The sequence below is a fragment of the Emericellopsis atlantica genome (assembly GCF_019669845.1).
Source record: "Emericellopsis atlantica unplaced genomic scaffold F5Z01scaffold_18, whole genome shotgun sequence".
NCBI lineage: Eukaryota > Fungi > Ascomycota > Sordariomycetes > Hypocreales > Bionectriaceae > Emericellopsis > Emericellopsis atlantica.
Genome location: NW_025764720.1, coordinates 82699 through 103057, shown reverse-complemented (window position 1 = coordinate 103057; position 20359 = coordinate 82699). Strand labels below are relative to the sequence as shown.

The 20359-nt window shown below is 54.6% G+C and overlaps 7 protein-coding genes across 7 annotated transcripts; 4 read left to right on the top strand and 3 right to left on the bottom strand.

The window, feature by feature from the left end:
* The first annotated feature begins 718 nt into the window (after nt 1-718).
* F5Z01DRAFT_169533 (uncharacterized protein) lies at nt 719-1654 on the top strand. The gene is made up of 2 exons (XM_046257879.1): nt 719-1149; nt 1196-1654. The coding sequence occupies exons 1-2, from the start codon at nt 794-796 to the stop codon at nt 1497-1499; spliced, it is 660 nt and encodes a 219-aa protein (XP_046116882.1). The 5' UTR covers nt 719-793; the 3' UTR covers nt 1500-1654.
* Nucleotides 1655-3597: 1943 nt separating this feature from the next.
* On the top strand, nt 3598-6667 carry F5Z01DRAFT_637710 (putative zinc metalloprotease; the record flags this gene model as incomplete). The annotated part of the gene is made up of 2 exons (XM_046262307.1): nt 3598-3923; nt 3970-6667. 2 exons carry the CDS (start codon nt 3598-3600, stop codon nt 6665-6667), a joined length of 3024 nt encoding a protein of 1007 aa, XP_046116881.1.
* Nucleotides 6668-7865: 1198 nt separating this feature from the next.
* Nucleotides 7866-9421, bottom strand: F5Z01DRAFT_658884 (uncharacterized protein). The gene is made up of 2 exons (XM_046263722.1): nt 8278-9421; nt 7866-8230 (listed from the first exon to the last, which is right to left on the bottom strand). The coding sequence occupies exons 1-2, from the start codon at nt 9092-9094 to the stop codon at nt 8160-8162; spliced, it is 888 nt and encodes a 295-aa protein (XP_046116880.1). The 5' UTR covers nt 9095-9421; the 3' UTR covers nt 7866-8159.
* A 1391-nt stretch (nt 9422-10812) lies between these two features.
* On the top strand, nt 10813-13620 carry F5Z01DRAFT_658881 (C6 zinc finger domain-containing protein). Its single transcript, XM_046263721.1, has one exon. It carries the CDS (start codon nt 11292-11294, stop codon nt 13374-13376), a length of 2085 nt encoding a protein of 694 aa, XP_046116879.1. The 5' UTR covers nt 10813-11291; the 3' UTR covers nt 13377-13620.
* On the bottom strand, nt 13621-15698 carry F5Z01DRAFT_658880 (Alpha/Beta hydrolase protein). The gene has a single exon (XM_046263720.1). The coding sequence runs from the start codon at nt 15466-15468 to the stop codon at nt 13666-13668; it is 1803 nt and encodes a 600-aa protein (XP_046116878.1). The 5' UTR covers nt 15469-15698; the 3' UTR covers nt 13621-13665.
* Nucleotides 15699-15939: 241 nt separating this feature from the next.
* Nucleotides 15940-17435, top strand: F5Z01DRAFT_682196 (kinase-like domain-containing protein; the record flags this gene model as incomplete). The annotated part of the gene is made up of 5 exons (XM_046265747.1): nt 15940-16169; nt 16222-16559; nt 16653-16966; nt 17022-17190; nt 17245-17435. The coding sequence occupies 5 exons, from the start codon at nt 15940-15942 to the stop codon at nt 17433-17435; spliced, it is 1242 nt and encodes a 413-aa protein (XP_046116877.1).
* Nucleotides 17436-17829: 394 nt separating this feature from the next.
* F5Z01DRAFT_637705 (uncharacterized protein) lies at nt 17830-19509 on the bottom strand (the record flags this gene model as incomplete). Its single annotated transcript, XM_046262306.1, has 1 exon — nt 17830-19509. The coding sequence occupies one exon, from the start codon at nt 19507-19509 to the stop codon at nt 17830-17832; it is 1680 nt and encodes a 559-aa protein (XP_046116876.1).
* Nucleotides 19510-20359: the final 850 nt, after the last annotated feature.

Genomic DNA, 20359 nt, shown 5'->3' with positions numbered 1-20359 from the left:
TGGCGCACATAGTCCATAGTGTGGGCTTCGTTGATGAGCTTCTCTGCCAGACAGATGGTTAGTATATGTCCAAGTTTCGGGAAACAGATGATGGCATCGGGTCCGTCATCTTCATGTCTGATACGAAAGGCAAGATTGAATGAGCCTTTGAAGAAGCCGGCGACCTCTATGGCTCCTCCTTTACCCCTGAGATCGGCGGCGAATCTTGCGACATTGATCTTTGCGTCTAGAGCTTTCTCAATTCAGGCACGTAAAAGGTCGTCGCTGCTAGTACTCTCAATGATATCGCAGCAAGTGCCAAGGAATTGCTCGCCATGTATGCACATGTTCTCATCGCGGACGTGCATGTAGTTTGTCATTAGGATGGGATGTAAAGTCAATGGAGGGAAAGGTTCAAAAATTGGGGAGGTTTTCAGAACATGCAGGGTAGCAAACAACTGCTTGCCCTGTGTTTGGATCAGGGGGATATGAGGCGGTGTGACATATTTTCCTCATACACGTGTCTATAGACGAGCTAGAGTACACTGCTTTTGTATGCCCTTTATTTTTTTTTACTTTTTTTTTCATTCGCAGCTCTAACTTCACTATTGCAATTATTGAATCTTCGTTGATGCATTTGGTTGTGGTTCCGGGTAAGTGGAGTCTCCTGTCGGACTGATCTGCCCGGGCGGGGCGGGCTAAGGTTCAGCCGCAGACCCTGTGCGCTAGCTACACCTTACCTTATCACCATCCCGAAATCCCACTCGCGCTGGATTTCTCCTCCAACAACACCATCCACATCCAATCACCCATCATGTCGTGGCGCAGCCAAGGCATCACCGGCTCGAACAACATCCCTCTCGGCAACCGACGCCGCTTTGGAGGCGACGATGGCGACGACGTCGCCAGCAGCGGCACGCCCGACCGCGATTTGAAGCGCGGGCGCGACCCTGAACCTCGTGGCGATGCCGACGGCCCCCGTCGTCGCAAAAAGCGCAACAGATGGGGCGATCAATCCGAGAACAAGGCCGCTGGCCTCATGGGTCTGACGACTGCGATCATGGGTAGCATGACTGCTGAGCAGCTTGACGCCTACGCGCTGCATCTGCGCATCGAGGAAATCAGCCAGAAGCTGCGCATCGACGACGTCGTGCCTGCAGATGGTGATAGGTATTTAGGTCCATCAGACTATAAAGCATCACACTAACAGAATAAGGTCTCCTTCGCCACCTCCTCAGTACGACAACCACGGTCGTCGTGTCAACACTCGCGAGTTCCGCTACCGCAAGAAGCTTGAGGATGAACGCCACAAGCTCATCGAGCGCGCCATGAAAACCATCCCCAACTACCATCCGCCTCAAGACTACCGTCGTCCCACCAAGACACAGGAGAAGGTCTACGTCCCGGTCAACGACTATCCGGAGATTAACTTCAGTATGATTGCTAACCCTAACCATCTCACCTCTAACCCTGTCTTGTCCTTCCCCTGTTCTAGTTCTCTGGTGGTGTGCCGAGTGTGATTTGCAGAAGAAATCCTCGGGCGAGAGCAAAGATTTCCTAACCACCGTCTAACCCTTCTAACAAAGAAAAACCTTGATACTAACACATAGCGCCTTCAAGTTGGTCTACTTATCGGCCCCCGTGGAAACACGCTGAAGAAGATGGAGAACGATTCCGGCGCCAAGATTGCCATTCGTGGCAAGGGCTCCGTCAAGGAAGGAAAGGGCCGGTCTGATGCAGCGCACTCCTCTAACCAGGAGGAAGACTTGCACTGTCTGGTCATGGCCGACACGGAGGACAAGATTAACAAGGCGAAGCAGCTGATCCACAATGTCATTGAGACGGTAAGTTTTACTGGCGTTTGGCGCGTTGAACAAGTCTAACATCTCCCAGGCTGCCTCGATCCCAGAAGGCCAGAACGAGCTCAAGCGCAAACAGCTGCGCGAGCTTGCCGCCCTCAACGGTACCCTCCGTGACGACGAGAACCAGGCTTGCCAGAACTGTGGTAAGATTGGTCACCGCAAGTACGACTGTCCTGAGCGCCAGAACTTCACTGCGAGCGTCATCTGCCGTGTCTGTGGTAACGCTGGTCACTTTGCCCGCGATTGTCCCGACAGGCAGAGGGGTGCCAACTGGCGCAACGATGGGCCTCGTCCCGCTGGCAGAGTCGGCGGAGGCGATGCTGTTGACCGTGAAATGGAGGTACGTATCACACTCTTCCCCAGGCTTCGATGCAACACTAACAGTCTCGTAGCAACTCATGCAGGAACTCGGCGGCGGCCCTGCCCCCGCGCAGATCGAAGCTGGCCCCGGCGCTTACAATGGCGGTGGCGGCGACAACGCGAAACCGTGGCAGCGTGGACCTACTGGTGGTGCCGCGCCATGGCGCTCTCGTGGCGACGATGCGGGCGGTCAGCCTTCTGGCGGCGCTGCTCCTTGGGCCCGTGACCGCGGTGGTCGTGACAACTACGATAACAGCAGCAACAATTACGGTGGCAGCAATGACTACTATAACCAGCAGGGCTACGGACAGGCCGGCGGCGCCGCGCCATGGCAGCAACAACAACCAGCTCCCGGCACTGGACAGGGCGCATACGATGCTTACGCAGCCTATTACGGCGCTGCTGCTGCTGCCGCCCCCGGCATGGGTGCGCCTCCAGGCCTTGCAGCACCTCCTGGTCTTGACAGCAACGGCATCAATGCGCTCATTCAGCAATACTCTGGACAGGCCCCCCCTCCGCCCCCAAGTGGCGAGGCGCCTCCCCCTCCCCCTGGGGATCATCCACCACCGCCTCCTCCTGGCGAGCAGCCTCCTCCACCGCCACCAGCTTACTAGGTCCCGCCTTAGACTGACACAGCTACGACTGACCCCGATATTCTCTGGGTTCTAACTGTTCTCACGAGCTGCTGACATTGCTGCTGTTGTGCAATTTTAACATCGGACAGAGGAAGGACGATTTCTAACAGGTACAAAACCATGTAACCTAGGTCGATCGACACCAAACCCCCAGACTGCTTTAATGACAGATGTTCTTGTAAAACGCAGCGGTCGCAAGAGACGCTGCTAATCTAGGTTAATTCAAGTATTGTTGCTAACTCAAGGGTGCTGCTTCGCGTGCTATCATATCATGTCTGTCTTGTCAAAGTACCCTGAGGACGATGCCCCGCACCTGCCGCGCGCTATCATGTGCCCGCTGAATGGATGCGGAACATGCAAGGCAGGAGCTCGCAAGGCGCCACTTCCCCATGTGACGTCTGTCTGAAGTCGGATCTCCAACATCATTGTTTCTCTTGGTCCTCCCTTGATGTTATTCCCATCGACGACTTCGAAGCGCGCTGGCATCAGTTGCCTGCCCATAACAGTTCAGAGCTGCATGCTTTGCGGTTTGGCTTGATCGTCACAGCGCTACGTACGTGTGCTCATACCACCCGGTCTTCTCCAACCTCCCCCAACTCCGAGTCGAATTCCAAGTCCGGCCATCACCAACCTCGCCCCCCCACTTCACTCGAGCGAGCTTTAACGACTACGATTCTCTTCCGAGCGCAGTATCCTTGACTGTCGGATTTCCAGGCATGCAAACATAGATCTTGTTACTGAGCACGTCGGCCACCGCTGCCATGAAGCTGTCGAACCCTTTTGCGTTTCGGCCAGGCCAGGTGACGTTCTGGACCACAGTCGTCTATCTAGCCATCGCCATTCCGCTCATCTGGGTCCATGAGTCGGTCCCTCCAGCACCGCAGGACCGCTCGCTGCGCCAGGGCCTGAACTTGACCGAAGCCTGGCTTGACCTGCAGACCATTACCACGAACTACCATCCGTACAACAGCCGCGACAACGACCGCGTGCGCAAGTACATCATCGACCGGTCGAAGGCGATTCTGAAGCGGAACGATGTTCACTATAAGAAGGAGTCGCTTCCAAGCTCAGAGACTGCAGTCAATGGGTATGAGCCATTCTCAACCCCCCAATATCTAGCTAACAGTCGACAGTAGTACCGCCGTGACCCTCTTCGACGATCGCGTATCCAACTTCACCCGCGTCGACGAGAACTGGCGCTACTCAGCCCGGCGTGGGACCTACTTTGAGGGCAGCAACTTTTACATTTACATTCGCGGCACCGAAGATGCCGATGGTGACTGGTGGGCAAAGGACTCGAGTTCCAGCAAGGCTCAAAAGCCGGGCGGCGTGCTCGTCAACTGTCACTTTGATTCGGTGTCCACTGGTTTCGGTGCCACGGATGACGGGATCGGCTGTGTGACAATGCTGCAGCTCCTATCCTTCTTCACTTCAAGCGGACGGCAGCCCAAGAACGGCATCGTGCTTCTATTCAACGATGCCGAAGAGGATGGACTCCTGGGCGCTACGGCATTCGGACAGAGTCCCCTCCGTGGCTTTGTGCATACCTTTGTCAATCTAGAGGGTGCAGGTGCAGGCGGTCGCGCGATTTTGTTCCGCGCGACGGATCTCGAGATCGCCCAGGCATACTCTACCACCCCCCACCCATTTGGATCGGTCGTGGCTGCCGATGCGTTCAAACGCGGCCTCATTAAGAGTGGCACTGACTACGAGGTCTTTTATGATTCGTTTGGTCAACGTGGCATGGACATTGCTTTCTACGGACCCCGAGCGCGCTATCATACAGACCAGGACGACGCGCGCCATGCTTCTGTCGACAGCGTTTGGCACATGCTGTCGGCGGCCTTGGCCTCGACGGAGAAACTTGCCCACCAGTCCAACACGGTCTTTAGCGGTGAGCGCTCCGATGGCGACGGCCACAAGGTTCAAAACGGCAAGCCGACCCAGGGCGTGTGGTTCGACATGTTCGGCGATGCTTGGGTCACCATGGCGCTTCGAGGACTCTTTGCGTGGTCCCTGACGTTACTGGTCGCGACTCCTTTGGTATTGCTGATCGTCACCTATCTGCTGAAGCGCAAGGGCAAGTATTACTTCTTCTCCCGTGATGTGAAGATCGACTCGGAACTGCACGACGATCCGGTGCGCCTCGGTGGGTGGAAGGGATTTACCCGATTTCCTTTGGCGCTGATCTTTGCTGGAGCCCTGACGATTGCCTCGGTGCTGCTCGTCGCCAAGATCAACCCCTTGATCGTGTACAGCAGCGCGTATGTGGTGTGGGCCATGACCGTGTCCATCTTCTACTTCAGCTTGTGGATGGTCATGCGTGGGTCCAGCTTCGTGCGCCCCAGTGCCCTGCACCGTGGCTTCGTTCTCATCTGGCTGTTCATCATCGGCTGGGCCATACAGGTTCTTGCGACAGTGGCAGAGGATCGTTGGAAGGTTGGCTCGCTTTACTCTACAGCTTTCCAGCAATCGGCTATCTTTGTGGCGTTGTTGATCGCACTGCTGGAGATGTTTGCTCTCCCAGCAAAGCGTGACTTTGCCGAACTCTTGAACAATGCGAATCAAGCGGAGGACGCCGCCACGGCCGAAGAACACGAAGGGCTTCACCCGGGAACCCAGGCTAGACCCCAAGGCGACGGAGATGAACATGAAGAAGGCGAGGCAGAACCCAGCGAAACGACGCCTCTCGTGGGTGGTGGCAATGGCAGAGGCCAGCAGACGACTTTTGCGAGCACGTACAGACAATCTCAGTCCCAGCCGACCTCTGGCTCAGCCATTGCGTATAAAGCGCCTTACGAACGCGAGCAGTCCTGGTCGGGGCACCTGCCACAGTGGACCTGGGTCATACAGCTGCTACTGCTGGCACCCGTACCGGTGATTCTGTTCGGGAACCTAGCACTGGTCTCGACATCATCACTGCGGATGACTGGTGCAGACGGCAGCAGCTTGATGTTGCCCCTGTTGTCGATCGGGGTGTTTACCATCTTTCTGCTTCTTCCTCTCTCGCCTTTCATCCACCGAGTCACCCACCATGTGCCCATGTTCTTGCTACTGGTGTTCATCGGTTCCCTCATCTACAACCTTACCGCCTTTCCGTTCTCTATTGAGAGCCGCTTCAAGTTCGGCTGGGAGCAGGTCATTGACCTTGACAAGGGTACCAATGTGGCTCACATTTCCGGCCTGGAGAAGTTCGTGAAGCCCATCGTTAACTCTATCCCCTCTGCAGCCCACCAGAACGTCGGGTGCAGCACCGCCGGCGCCAGAGCCGGCTTGGTCAAATGCGAGTACGATGCCTCGGCCCTGCCACCCAGGTTGGTGGAGGGTAAGGATGTGGATGAGCTCATCTCAGTCCACATCCCCAAGTCGAAGGACAATTCAACCATCACTGTCAGCATCGACGCGCTGGACTCGAGGATGTGCGTGCTCGACACGTCGCGGCCCATCTTCGGTTTCTCCGTGGCGGGCGGCTCTTCAGATGACAACCGACTCGGTACTGTGCCTGAGGAGGGGTTCACGGGCGTTGACCTATGGCGAAGAACGTGGGATGGTGCGTGGAACGTGACGTTGCAGCTTGAGAAGCAGACAAAGTCACACGAAGTCGCATCCGTGGAAGAGGTGCAGAGTCTACTTGGCTCCGGTGATATCGACGAGCTGCGTAAGCGATCTGATAAGCTTGAGCTCACGGTAAGCTGCAAGTGGAGCGATGGCAACGAGCCGTCAACCATTCCAGCGTTGCACGAGTTGCGGCAGTTCATGCCTTCCTGGGCGGCGGTGACCAAGGTCCAGGTGGGGCTTGTGGAAGTGAAGAAGAGATATACGATCAAGTGAGCCCAGGGGTGGCAGGCTGTCTTTACAACATGTGCATTGTCGGTGTCGTTATCTATTTCTTTGATAGTTCAGAAGGCGTTACATTTACTTCCATGATTCTGATCCAACCCAGTCTACGGCCCTCTCAGGCCTGTCCTCACATGCGAGAAGGCACCTTTTGAAAACGCTGGTGTGCTTACAGACAAAATTCCACGGCCGCAGCAAGAAATCCCAAGCTAATCACTACTTCGCAGGTCTTGCCCTCTTCAAGCCGCTGAATCTGGACTTCACCTTTGTCCTGCTCCATCGCTCGTCTCTCCAAAATACCACCGGGCTGTGCTTCAACGGTCGGTGCGTCAATCCAGTAGACGGTAGAATAAGCGGAGGTAACAACGGTCGTGATGGTGAGCGGGATGGTGGAAACCAAAGTGGTCTCAATGACGGGGGGATACTCCGAGTCACCGTGGCAGGTCGACGTGGAGAACTCTGTCTCTGTGTTTGGAGGAATCGAAGTGCTACTTGGTCCCTCAGGAGGATAGCAGTACACTGTGGATGAAGAGATAGTCCCGCAGAGTTCTCCCCAGGTTGTGGATGTTTCTGGGACGTCTGTCGGGGTGGAAGGGGGGTGGAAGAGCCAGTCTACGTAGATGGTGGTTGTGAGTGATGCTGTTGTGATGATTTAGCCTGCGCTGTAGTTCCGAATAGGATCAGAAATACGAAGAAATGGTTGAATGCCATGTTTGATGTTACAGTTTTCGTTGGCTGGTTGTGTTAGTTGGGAATGACATTGACTTGCAGAGGCATCAAGTCATGTTCCTGGGCTTTTGAAATACTTTTCCGATAGCCTCGAGGCATTGCCCGCTGTCCTCCCGGGGTTTTCAGTATCATTTTTTTCTTTATCACCAGCCCTTGTGAGCGTACTTTCGTGTATACTGTCCGCTCTGGAATCTTGCAGGTCAAGAAACGTTGGCCTGCATCAGTACACGTGGGCTGGGCGTAGAGCGTGCAACGTCTACCGAACACGCCAACATCTCCCGCTACACATACACAGATGGCTGGTTGCCGATGAAATGTCCTTGGTAAGCGACATGCTCTCCTGGCGGAAACCCGTCCTCGAGCTTGTATTCCCAGCCGAAGGGGTGGCGGTGCTTCTCTCGAGCTATTTCCATGGGGAAGTATAATTCAGTTTGCGCAGATCGCACGATATGAAGTTGTGGCCTGCAATAAGTGTGCTTGGTTTCAATTTCAATGTCTATTAGGTATGTCGTATGGCGTGCATCATGTCGACCTTTTCATCATGACCCATTGCCGATAAAGTCTAGGTTCTAGGTTCTAGGAAACTCCTCCGAATCGTGATGCCAGTCCCCTGCAAACTTCCCTTTCTATAACGCGCTCCGGTCTATCTTGCTTGTTCCACCGTTCGTGTAGTGATACAGGGTTGTTCGTACGCCCTTTCATGAAAACGAGTCGAGGAGAGCAGCTCCCCACGGAGTGAACCCCCGCATGCTCGATGTTACCGCGACTCCTCTCCCTTTATCTGCTCAACCCAGTTGGAAACGATTCTGGCGACCTTGACCGTAGATTCTGTCTTGATTAGTATAATAGGCCACAGCATGGGGGTTTTCAATTACCTTCTGTGGTGGGAAAGTCATGTCTGACGCTCTCCACCATCCATTCCATGTCCTCCCCTCTGCGCTTGACCAACACTTGCCTGACTTCATCGTCGACCCAGTAGTCTTCGTCGGCGTACAGTGCGAACAGTCTCTTGACTCCCCCAGCCTCGGCTACTTGGAAGACCTCGTCGGCCCAGACGTCCTCCTTGATGGTATGAATTTCGGAAACCCCGAGATGCAGCGCTTCGCGCACCCCCTGCGACGATCGGAGGAAGTTTCGTGTGACCTCGGCTGCTGCCGGTGTGAATCCCATGATCGTACCCAACACCCATTTTATGCAAACGTCGGGGAGGGTGAAAAGAAATCCTTTGGCGACGATGTATGCATTGTTGCTGATGACAGGCCAATGCATCAATCGACCAAGTTGCTTTCCACGGGGCGATTTCCCGAGCTCTGTCAAGGTCGGCGTGATCAGGATAGCGCCCTGTATGGTCAAGTCGGCTCGCGCCAAACTGCGGGCGATGATTTCGACAGCGATATATGTGCCGACAGAATGGCCCATGAGTATCACATTCTCGTACCCGCCAGCCTTGATCTGCGCGCGGAGATCGGTGTAAATGCATTCGATCTGCTCTTCCAGGTCGTATAGAGTTGTGTCCTCCTGCGAGAAGCCGAACAGGTCTCGCCCGTATATCGCGTGAGAGCCATGGGTGAGCGAGGACAGCAGGGTGAGGAAGGGCTCGTAGTATTTGACCAGGCCAGGGTTACCGGTGATGAAGTAGATCAAGGACTTTGAAGATGGGTTCGCAGAGGGTAGGGATATTACGGCTGGCATCGTGGCAAAGAAGTTCTTAGGTCGAGTGGTTGTTGTCTTGTTTACGATGGAAGACAGTGCGCCAATGATCGCGGCCAAGGCCGTGCCTGCGGAGGTTGGCGCGCTGCGCAGATTGAGTTACCCTGCACACAGCTCATTGAGTTTAGGTCATGCACAAAGTCTACAGTACACGACTGGAATACCTGGTAGTTTAAAATGAACCATGAGTAAGTTTCGGCGAACTTGAGCTTAAGCATATTTTGTTTCAATGAATTTACTTCCCGTCACTGAGCAAACTGTCGATGATTGGCCAGGAGCCCAGAGCGAAGCATCACGTCACTGTGCCTCATGTCGAATGTCCTGAAGACGAAGAAATGGATGCACAGACAGCGATGCTGTGACGATTACGGATATGCAGCGCCCAAAATATCAATTAAACTACGTAGATTGCTCGCGAGAACAGTAGTAACTAGTGATCCCATTGACGCCGGGACTGACACGTTTCTTCGGCGGTAACCGCATTACTGCGATGACGATGCATGGCCGCCAAGGGCTTGGACTGCTTTGGAGGAATGAGAGGCAGCGTGTGTGGCGCAAGGAGCGTCCCACTCACTGTGTCAGTGGCTGCGCGCTGGGCTTATAAGCACGGCGTCGCCGACACGGAGAGGGGAGGAGGGCTGCAGATGATGAACTCATCGATAAATCAGTCATAATGAACGGGAATCATGTAATATTGCATGCTCTTAGGTGATTCCAGCCTGGGACATTTCCACATCCCCAGGCAAGGGATGATTTGAAGACCAGACCTGCGTGAAGGGAGAGCACATGTTCTTCAGCCCCCAGCCGTCACACATGCGCCTGGCGCTGCCGAGGATCCTTCTGAGTGTGATGAGGATGGGATGCCCCTTGCCAATCTGGGGTGCGTGAGGCGGCCGACTCCACTGATCGAATGTGTCGCAGAATGTTCTCCCAATCAATGCTTACGTTCTCTTACCAAGCCGAGTCCATTGTACGATTCAGGAAGGGGAAGGTATGTGAAGTATGCGATTACAGCAAAGGGAAGAATGCGAGCCCATTTGGTGTGCCACGGACGTCGCTAGATCCTCCTTTGGATCGCCCTGTTCAAGACGTGATGGGGAACCTTGTCTTCTGTCGGAGACACGGGCGAGTCAAGACATGGAGAACGGAAACGAAGTTCAGCCTGTTCAGCTGCTGAGTGTGAGACCGCCACAGCGTGCTAAGGCGGTATGGCTGCAATGACAGTGCACATTATCATAGATCGCCATGCTTAATGAATGAGCACTCTCATGTTATTAGTCAAGGAGATCTATGCGATGCTTCCCTAGAAGTTTTGTGACGGCGAAAGTGTGTCAGTCGGGCCTCAGTGGTGATGGCGCCAGAGACCACGCAAAGCCAGTCTGGCAGACTTCGCGGAGCAGAACCATGAGGTCTCGCTAGCACTGGATGGGCGATGCATCCTGTTAGAGACAAATGACATGCACTGTATACAGAGCGGGATTGGAGGTGTAGTGCACAGTATAAAATGTGAGATTGGTAACAGTAACTAGCTGTACCGTGCCGGCCCATCACCGCACTGTCTGCACCCTCAATTTCGTCCTGCCCAATAGAGTTCCGACCCCAGTGAGGCAGGCACGGCCAGGCTCCAGCACGGTGAGCACGGACCACTTCTGCGCTTGCCGTGTGCCGCCTGCCTCACAGTCTTGTCTCGCCCACCATCAGGTCATCAGATTCTGCTCCCCGACTCTCCCCCTTCCATCGACAAACCGACCGTCCGTATTGTTAGCATTCAAGCAGAGCCATCTATTTTGAAGACGAGGATCTCATACAGATGCGTCTCTTCACATCCCACCCCACCTAGTCCTCGGAGCTGTCGCCGCGGAAAGAGAAAGACCGCCCACATTGAACAAAGGGCCGAATAACGCCTGCAAGTGCTTCGACGCCCGCACCGCCCGCATCGCTCGCACCCTCACTCCCAATTCTCGCTCGTCTCCTTCTCGGCCTTACTCCCCGCAAATCCCCAGACAACGTTTTCCGGGGAAATCGATTTCAATCTCGAAAACAAAGGCCTCGACGACAAGTAGGGCAAGCTCAATCAGTCCTCGAAACCTGTCGACGACTGCCGTTGCCACGAGGCGGCGGCATCGCCTGTCTGAACTCTATCCGTACGATCCCACGACGCGCACCCACGACCGCCATCATGACCGCCGCTATCAAGCGCGCCTGCGACCCATGCCACCGGCGCAAAGTCAAATGCGACGGCTTCAACCCGTGCAAGAACTGCAACAACTCGTCCTTGTCATGCACCTACAATGCCATTCCTCAGAAGAAGGGCCCCAAGGGCTCACGCGCAAAGATCATCAGCGATATTCGTGAGACGCAACGACACAACAGCCTCCACACCAAGGTGCACGCTCGAATTGCCGGTGCGCCATGTACGCCTGCTCCCGAAGGCGTCAAACCGACGCCGGGCTTCTTGACACCTGACGTCGTCAGCGCCTGCATCAAGTTCTTCTTCGACCACATGTACGCTCAGATGCCGATCCTCGACCAACGTGCCATCGAGTCTCAGATCCCATTCATGGAGCAGAATCCCGACACATACTGTCTCGTTGCCTCGCTCTGCGCTTTTGTCATGATGCAGCCTGGCATGAGCCTACCCGCCAACGAGTACTTCAACTTCGACATGTACCCTGGCGCCCTTATTGCCGGCAGTCAGACCATCATGGACGAGGTGCTGCGTGTCCGCAAGGGTGTTGACCACCTCGACAATGTGACACATAACGCACTGGCAACTACTTTCTTCCTCTTTGGCTGCAACTATGCCTTGGAAATGCACAATCATGCGTGGTTCTACCTGCGCGAGGGCACGACCCTCATCCACATGGCTGGCATGAACCAGGAAGGCTTCTACGCTACACTTGACAACGTTGAGTCCTCGCGCCGTCGCCGGCTTTTCTGGCTTTTCTTTGTCATGGAGAGAGCGTATGCCGTTGGCAAGAACCGCCCCCTGACCTTGCAGGCGACGATCAATGTGCCAACCTCGAGCGACGACCAAAGCGACCCCCTCGCAAACCACATTGGCAACTTCCTGCTCCTTGTGGACGCGTACAAGCCCATTGACGATGCGTTCCTCAGCACCTGGCGCAAAACTCACGGCAATCTGTCCGCCTCGCATGTCGACAACATGCGGAAGCAGATGGGAGATCTCCTGCGGTCCTACTATTGCAGAGACTCGAGTTTTGGCGACATGCACGTGAATCAGAGTTGGCTCAAGAATACCGTTTGGCAACTCACCAGCCAGGACTCATACTCGACCAGCGTGTCGCGCGATCTCCTCATGCGGATGGCCGCGCAATTCCCCGGGCAGGGTATGGAACTGATGAACTCGTCGCTCCTGTCCTCAGTCCTGGATATAGTTCACTCGATGACCGAATTCCTTGCGGTCCAGCCCGCCTCTCGCGACCCCTTTGCACCTGGGCCCCAAGACAAACTGGCCACGCTGCTCAATACCGTGGCATTGTCCCGCAATGGTGACCACACCTATCTGCCCGTCCTTCTGACCGATGTTGCCGAGATCCTTCCACGACTCGCAACACCCATGCTCCAGAACGCAGTAGAGGATCCCAACCTTGCCAATGTCGACATCTTTGACGGCTTTGGCACTAGTGGCATGGCCCAACCTCCTCCCCAGATGCAGATGGACATGGAGACTCCATATGATCAGAAGTTCACCCCCGAGGAGTACGAGCAGCAATACGCCGCCACCATGGACCTGAAGCAGCAGCAACAGCAGCATTCGACGCCTGACTCTCAGGGCAGCAGCAGTCAGCCCCAGCAGTCCACGGCTGATATGAATTCGTCCTTTGTCAGCTCTCCCGGGATCATGGCCACGGGCGGCGATTATAACACTCAGATGGGCGGTTTCAATGCCTGCACGCCCATGTCGGAGATTATGAGTCCGATGGCGCACCAGCAGCCGCACATGTCGCAACAACAGCATCTACACTCCTCCCATCCCCACCAGCAAACAACCCAACAGCCGCAGCAACAGCAGCCGCCGCAGCCATACATGTATGACGGGATGAACATTCAGCACTCTCAGATGCCCATGAATACCATGCGTCAGCCTCCACCCCAACGGCAGCATAGCTTCCAGGTGCAGGTGCCAATGAGAACGGTCGGGGAGTTTCAAGGACTGCAGCCGTCAGGGCAGGACAGCCGGCAGGGCATGGTGGGGCTTGGGTCGATGAGCAACGAGATCGACTTTGGGGCGCTGCAGTAGACGTTTTGAGCTGCGCTGCGCCTGTACTTTATCTTTTCCCCTTTTCACTCTGTCTTGGTAAAGCGACGGCTATGATTTTTTTCTCTTTGACGACGGACACAACCGATATTTTCTCTTGTATCACGGACACAACATTTTGGGGCCTGGCGTTCTGGGCATAATTGGCGACGGTTCTCGGTGTAATTGAAAGAGAAGGACATGGGCCGTACATAGATGGATACGTAGCAGTAACTCCGTTTGAACATGTTCTCATTATTGCTCGTGGTATCTCGGTTCCAGTCACTGCCAGCTACTTGCCCCTTACAGTTACAGCCTTGACCGCCATCATCTCGATCCTTCCAGCATACAGCTTCATCAGGTGCGCGACGGGATCACCCCATATCAACCCCCGTAGCTGATCATCCGTGCAGACACTCGCCACGACACCCTCGTCTAACCTATCGCGTATCGTCATGCGATCTTTCGGTGCGCCGTCACTGCTCTTGGCAGAGCGTAAAACGACGATTCGACCTGCGTTGCTCAACGTGCATACCGGAACAGGCCATACGGGCCTCCCCTCAAGTCGCGCGTGCGAGGCTTTCGACTTGAGGTGGCTCAGGCTCTTCATCTCCTTAAGTTTGTGCTTTGTGTCAGGTGCGGGCTGGGCTAGAAGTTCCAGCAGGCTCTTGACGTAGGCCTTGTCAGCCCTCGTGACCGGGTCGCCCTCATTCACGAAGCTCAGAAAAACGCTGTTCTTGAGGGCCTTTCGCTCGGGCTTCATGATGGGCAGGAGACTGATGGGGGGCGTGCCAAAGGTGACACAGTGGACGCGCTTGAAGCGTCCAGTGAGAATGTTTAGCTCGCTCTCTGCCTTCTTCGTCGCGGCGAGCATGTGTGCGTATAAAAGCGAGGCGACGGCTCCTCCGGCCGAATGACCTGTGATGAGTAGGCTGTACCTTGATCTCGACGGGTCCTCCTTCAAGAGTTCCCTTAAGCGTGCCGCAACTGGCTTGACCATTTTCCTTGCGACGCTCAGAAAGCCGGCATGGCACAGATTGCCTTCATCGTCCAGGAATTCTCTTGGCGAGGCGGGCGCCGTGTTGAGGTTCACAGCCCAGTCCATGAAACTCGCAGTCCCACGGATCGCGAAGACAATGGTATGCATGTGATCCATAGGCACACTTTTGATGCACATGGCCTTTGTCCCGGTACGCCAATCGCTCGACACGTGCGCCTCAGCCTCGCGGCCCGCCGGACGTTCGTACACGGCAAGAGAGTACTGCGCGGCGAGGCATAAGAGGGGCCAGGTAGGCACATAGACAGCGAATGGCTGGGTCTTGGTCGGCGACTTGGAGTTGGCGTACATCTCGACCTTGGAGAAGTAGTTGCCGCGCACGACTTGGGCGGCCGTGTCTGTCGCGGCGCATTTCTCCTTGGTTTGTGCCTCCTCGTCGGCAGCCTTGTACTTGTTTCGGTCGCGCTGTCGCTCATTGGATGTCCTTCTCCCCCGTCCCTTACGTTCAGCATGGTGTCGTAGATCGGCGCGGGGCGGTGCTGAGGGCTGGTGACACTTGAACAGATCCGTCTCTGTGCCATTCATGTGTTCGCCGTCAATGAGGGTGAGAACATTGTTCAGGCGAGCAGCGACCTCGTCACAGGCATTGATGCTCGAAGTGACGAGATTCGTTGTCTGGTCGTACCATTTCGAGAGGCTGTTGTTGTGGGTGGCTAGGTTCACCATCGACTTGTTGGCGGGCGATTGACTGAACTTTGCCGCGTTGCCATACGGCAAAGAAAAGGAACGATAGCTGGGGTCGTGGGGCACAGGCTGTCCAGAGAAGTAGTAGTTGTGGTTAACAACAACTTGGCCGCAGGCATGTTCATGATGGCGATGCTCATCGGATGCTGGTAACGCTAGTTGTCGCGAGTCTTGATGAGCCGTCGCAGGCCGAGGTGGCGGGCGTATGGGAAGCGCATCATCCCGTGCGCTTTCACGGGGATCGGATTGTTTGGAGGAGGGAGAGGAGGTATGGTGTTTCGACTTTGCTCTTGTTCGCGGCTTTGAGGGTGGTGGCGCCTCCTTCACCTTTTCGCGGCGGGTGAAGAAGCCCATGGCGGTAGTGGGGTCATGTCTCGATTCCTCGGGTCAGCTCACTTTGCAACTGTGATTGCAGAACAGCCGCTGTGTTGCGCGATGAGGGTATCACGAGAAGATAGGAGACCGAGCATGGATGGGATGTGGGATGTGGGAGTGCCAGTCACATTAAGGACGTGCCTTTCGTTCTGGAATCAGGACTGGAGGGAAGGAACGATCAACGATCAGTGGCCCCTCCTTCCCGCTTGGCAGGCCATTTTTAGTGGCCACCACCAACGGGATACCCTAGGCGCCCTGACACCTAAAACTGGGTCGAGAACGTGATTGGCAGAGGAGGCTGGCGAGTTGCCCAATCGGGGGCTGCTGTCGCGCGCCGCCTGCTGGTCCCGTCTCTGGCTGCCGTTTGTTGATCATTCGAGAGCTTGCCAGCGACTTGAATGAAAGAAACCATAGACGCGATGTGTCGGGCAAAGGCAATTTTCTGGAAATATGAGGTTGCTCTCAAGAGTTTGGCACCAGACACCCTGGCCTCGCTCGACAGCAGTGGCGCCACGCCTTGACACAACCGCCCTCATCGAGGAGGAGAACTCGCCTGACTATCACCCCGACAGATTCATGCCCGTTCATCTGGGCCAGATCGTCAACAGCCGATATCAGGTGGCTAACAAACTTGGGCATGGTGCCAACTCCACTGTATGGCTAGCCAGGGATCTTCATCGGCAAGCCCTCGCATGACGTTCCATCCATGGTCTTCTTGCTGACCTACGAGAGTTGGCGATGGTCCGTCGAACGTTACGTTGCTCTCAAAGTCAACGCTACCGGCACGCGTTCCGGCTTGCTGAGCCCGGAAAATGAGGTTGATGTCATGAAGCACATCGGCGCCGCCAATCCCAAGCACGGTGGATGGCATTTCGTGCGGAAACTCGCAGATTCGTTTACACAAGACAGCCACGTGTGCTTGGTCTCGGAAGCCTTGCGTGAGCCTCTTTGGCTGTACAGAAAACGATACGTTGGCCAGGTTATCCCTCCAGACATTCTCAAGATCCTTTTGCAGATGATCTTGAAGGCGCTGGACTATTTGCATTCCGAATGTCATGTTATCCACACTGGTAAGTGACGGCCCCAAGAACCGCTGTGTCGTTGATGAGGCTTTGTTGAGGTGAGCACGACTTCTGTATCAGCGAGCTAAACACTGCGAATAGACCTCAAACCCGGTAATATCATGGTGAGGGTTGAGGATCCGGATATATTTCAGCAATCTGCGAAAGATGAATTCGAGAACCCACTACCGCAGAAACATCTGGATGATCGAGTGATCTACCTGGCGCGGAACAATTATGGGCCTCTCGAGCGACCAACGGGGAGTATACAATTGGTAGACTTTGATCTGGCAAGGAGAAGCAAGCCAGGGGAACTACTCAAGGGCGCCATCCAAAGCGAAGTTTATCGGGCCCCTGAGGTTATCCTCAACTCAGGCTACACTTATTCCACTGACATCTGGAGTCTTGGCGTTTTGGTGAGGACGAGAAGTATCTGCTGGGGTTTTCCAACTTGGACTGACGTGGCTGTAGTTATGGGATCTCCTTCAGATCCAGCCTTTGTTCCGGCCCATGAACCCCCAGAATCCGGAAGAATACAGTGAGGCTGTTCATCTGGGTCAAATTACAGCACTGCTGGGCCACGCCCCTCCGACCCTCGTCTCTCAAGGCGACAGATCAAACATGTTCTACCAGCCGGACGGTACGATATTGACCAAGGAAGTACCCTATCTCTCTGACTAACATGACCTTTCAGGGACCCTGCGGAAAGAAACCCATGTACCTCTTGATTTCTCCTTTGAAAAAGCAATCACATGCATGGAGGGAGAGGAGAAGCGCAGGTTTATCTGTTTTGTGAAGAGAATGCTGACGTGGGTGCCGGGCGAGAGAAGCACAGCCAAAGAGTTACTGGACGACCCTTGGTTATACGAAGATTTCAGTTCATGAAGGCCATCTCGTCACCTTTGAGATTGTCAAAGAAGTCACTCATCCTCAGCTGCGACTTCACCACATCAAGCCGGCACCTGTCGAGATTTCATTGCAGAATTCGGTCGTCTGGCACATGGACTACACACGACACCGATTGAAGTCATGTCCAAAAGATACCATTTGATGATATTTAGCAAACTACACCGAAAAAACGCCACCAGATTCGCCTTGGGGCTGATTGCCCTCCCTTCTCCTAACGCCATGACTGGTATATCCTCCGATCAAATAACACCTGTTCATCTACTACACAAAACGCTCGTGGAGCAAAACCCAAAGATCCTCCCGCCCATGATCACCAGCTCCATTCTGCTACTGGTCGCACTGGCTTGGTGGCTGGGAACGAGGCTGGCTCCTATTCATCCTCTCCGGCGCCAACAAAAAATAGCCCGTCCTGGTCGTCTTTCTTTGAAGTCTGGTACTCCTTCTTGCCCATAACGAACAGTTTACGTCTTTCGGGGCGCAATAGGCCCACTTCCCAAGCCTCCGGCCAGGGCTCATCCACGGAGATCACTTCTCGCAATGTGCTGCCCAAACCCTTAGAATGCATCACATGGCTCTTGTCGCCGCGCACGCTGTGCAGACTTTGAAAGAGATGATTGCGGTTCGCAGGCATCTTCTCGCGACGAGTTATTGCCGTCGCGGAGATCCTGACCATGAGGCCCAGCTGCGCGACCGTCGCCTTGAGTCGGCGCAGGTGCGCAGCGCTTATGAGCGTGGCATCGGGTCCAGCTTTGTTGAAGAATTCAATGACATCTTCGGCGACGTCTGCGTTCCAGTTGTTCTGCATCTGGAGCAGATCGAATCGACCATCGACATTGTCTTCTTCCTCGCCCCCGTCGTCATACCCAGCCCCTGCCAGGTTGCTTGCGTCGGCCATGGTGCTGCCGGCGTTCTCGGTATTCTCCAAGCCTCGTTGCTGCAGTGCTGACCTGACGTTTCGACGGATTTTTTCAATCCTGAACAGATAGTCGTACAAGTTGAATGGCCATGAGTCATTGCTGGGGTAATCGCGAATCCATTCAGGGGACGGCCAGCGAAGAACACGGGGAACTGGTTGGTCTAGAGGCAAGAATGGAATTTCGATCCCAGTGTCCATGGCGTCAGTGGAGTCACTGAGTGCAAATGAGGTCGCCGTGTTTGAGAGATCCTCAGACCCTGCGAGACTCTCAGACTTTGTGGATTTATCAGATTTCGCGTCGAGGAGCTCTTTGTCTAATTCTTTGGATTCGAGCCAGTCAGCGAGCAGTTCGCCGGCGGTATTCTCTGTGCCTGACAATATTTCGTCGTCGTTGAAGTAGACGTTGTCGTCCTTCATTGCTTCGTCTTCAATGTGGCTCGGCGCGCCATCGTCACGAGGAGCCTCCGCCTGCACAGAGTCGATTCCGCTAGGAACGGCAACGTCTAGATCCATTGGTATGCCCATGTTGTCGAATGGGTTAGGTTGTTCATTGTCGATCGCCGGCATGTCCTCCATCGAGATTGAACTGTCGACAGTCTCGTTGTGACTTGGCTGGGAAGACCCAGCAACCGTAAGCTGTGTCGGGGTGGGTAGGGGGGTATCTGCGCCTGCGCTGTCGTTTTCAGTGTCCTCGGACTGAGCGGCAGTAGACGTTTGGATTTCGCTACGTCTGAGAGAGCGAGTGACATGTTCGAGGTCAGCATCCTCAGGCTTCGGAAGCGAGAGAATGGTGTCCCAGTAGTCACTGGAATTCAGCTGATGCTCGGCCAAATTTGGTGCTTGCTCTGGATAGACGCTCTCGACGGCTGCGGGTGATGACTGCGCGACTGCCAGAGCCTCTGTCTCTTGAAGGCATGTATTCAGTAAGGTGATGCTCTTATGCACTGCAACCCTGTGTAGTCGACTGGCAGTGCGCGTAGACACGTGTAGGTCCCAGTCGAGCTTTTGGGGTGCTGGCCAAGGCTGGGGATTGGGTAGCGCTTGGTCGCGCTGCACGCCCATGCGTTGGCGTGGAAGGGGATGCGAAGACTGAGGGATAGTTTCTCCGGGGAGTGTTGTATCTTGATCAGCCATGATGTATAGTTGAATAGGTTCGGATGGCTTGGTAAGAAGTGTTTGGCTGGCGCGTATGCGAAGGGAATAGTGTATCAGATTTGAGCATGGTTTTGCGAGGACGGTCGAGATATGGACACCTCACAAGCCAGGGTCGATGTTTATAAGGGTTGTATTGTTAGAGGTAGCCCAAGAACAGGAAGAAAAAAGCGACAGGTAGTGGGAGCAGAAAATAGCTTGTCGCACGAACCTTGATTTGTGTGAGTTCACAGATTCCCAGAAGAAATGAGCAGAGTTTTGCTAATCAACTCATCCGTTCAAAACTTAAACGTGACCATGCCAATGAGGCATAGAGTTAGGAGGCGGACAACCGAAACTAATTGTTGTCTAGGAGACCGGGGCCGAGTTTAGCTGACCATTCTCACACACAATGAAAGTTTGTTGGGAAATGACGAGACGTTTCTGTCTGTTGTCTCTTCCATTGTGGCAGAAGGAGGGTCTGAAGGGTCTATGTTGCTGCTGTGCCCATCACGTGGTTGATGGCAGACTACTGTATCCTGTCCAAGGTAAGTACTTGGGTGGGAAGTATTGTCAGGCAAGAGCTCTCGATGACAGACGAAGCAAATAAGCATTACCAGGTGAAATCTTGTTTCAGCAAGATATCCTACTGGTCATGCGCACAGTCTGTCCTGGGCGTACTTCTCGCGTTGCCATGTGTAGGTACTTACCTTACTGTTCTCCCATGGACTGGGCGTATAAAGTCAAAATTGAGGATATCTGTCTTCAGCTTCTCGCGTGTAGTAGACCTGGCTGGATTGGAATTGTAACGGACTAATTTCGTCAATTTTCGCGTTAGGCCATTCTCATAGAT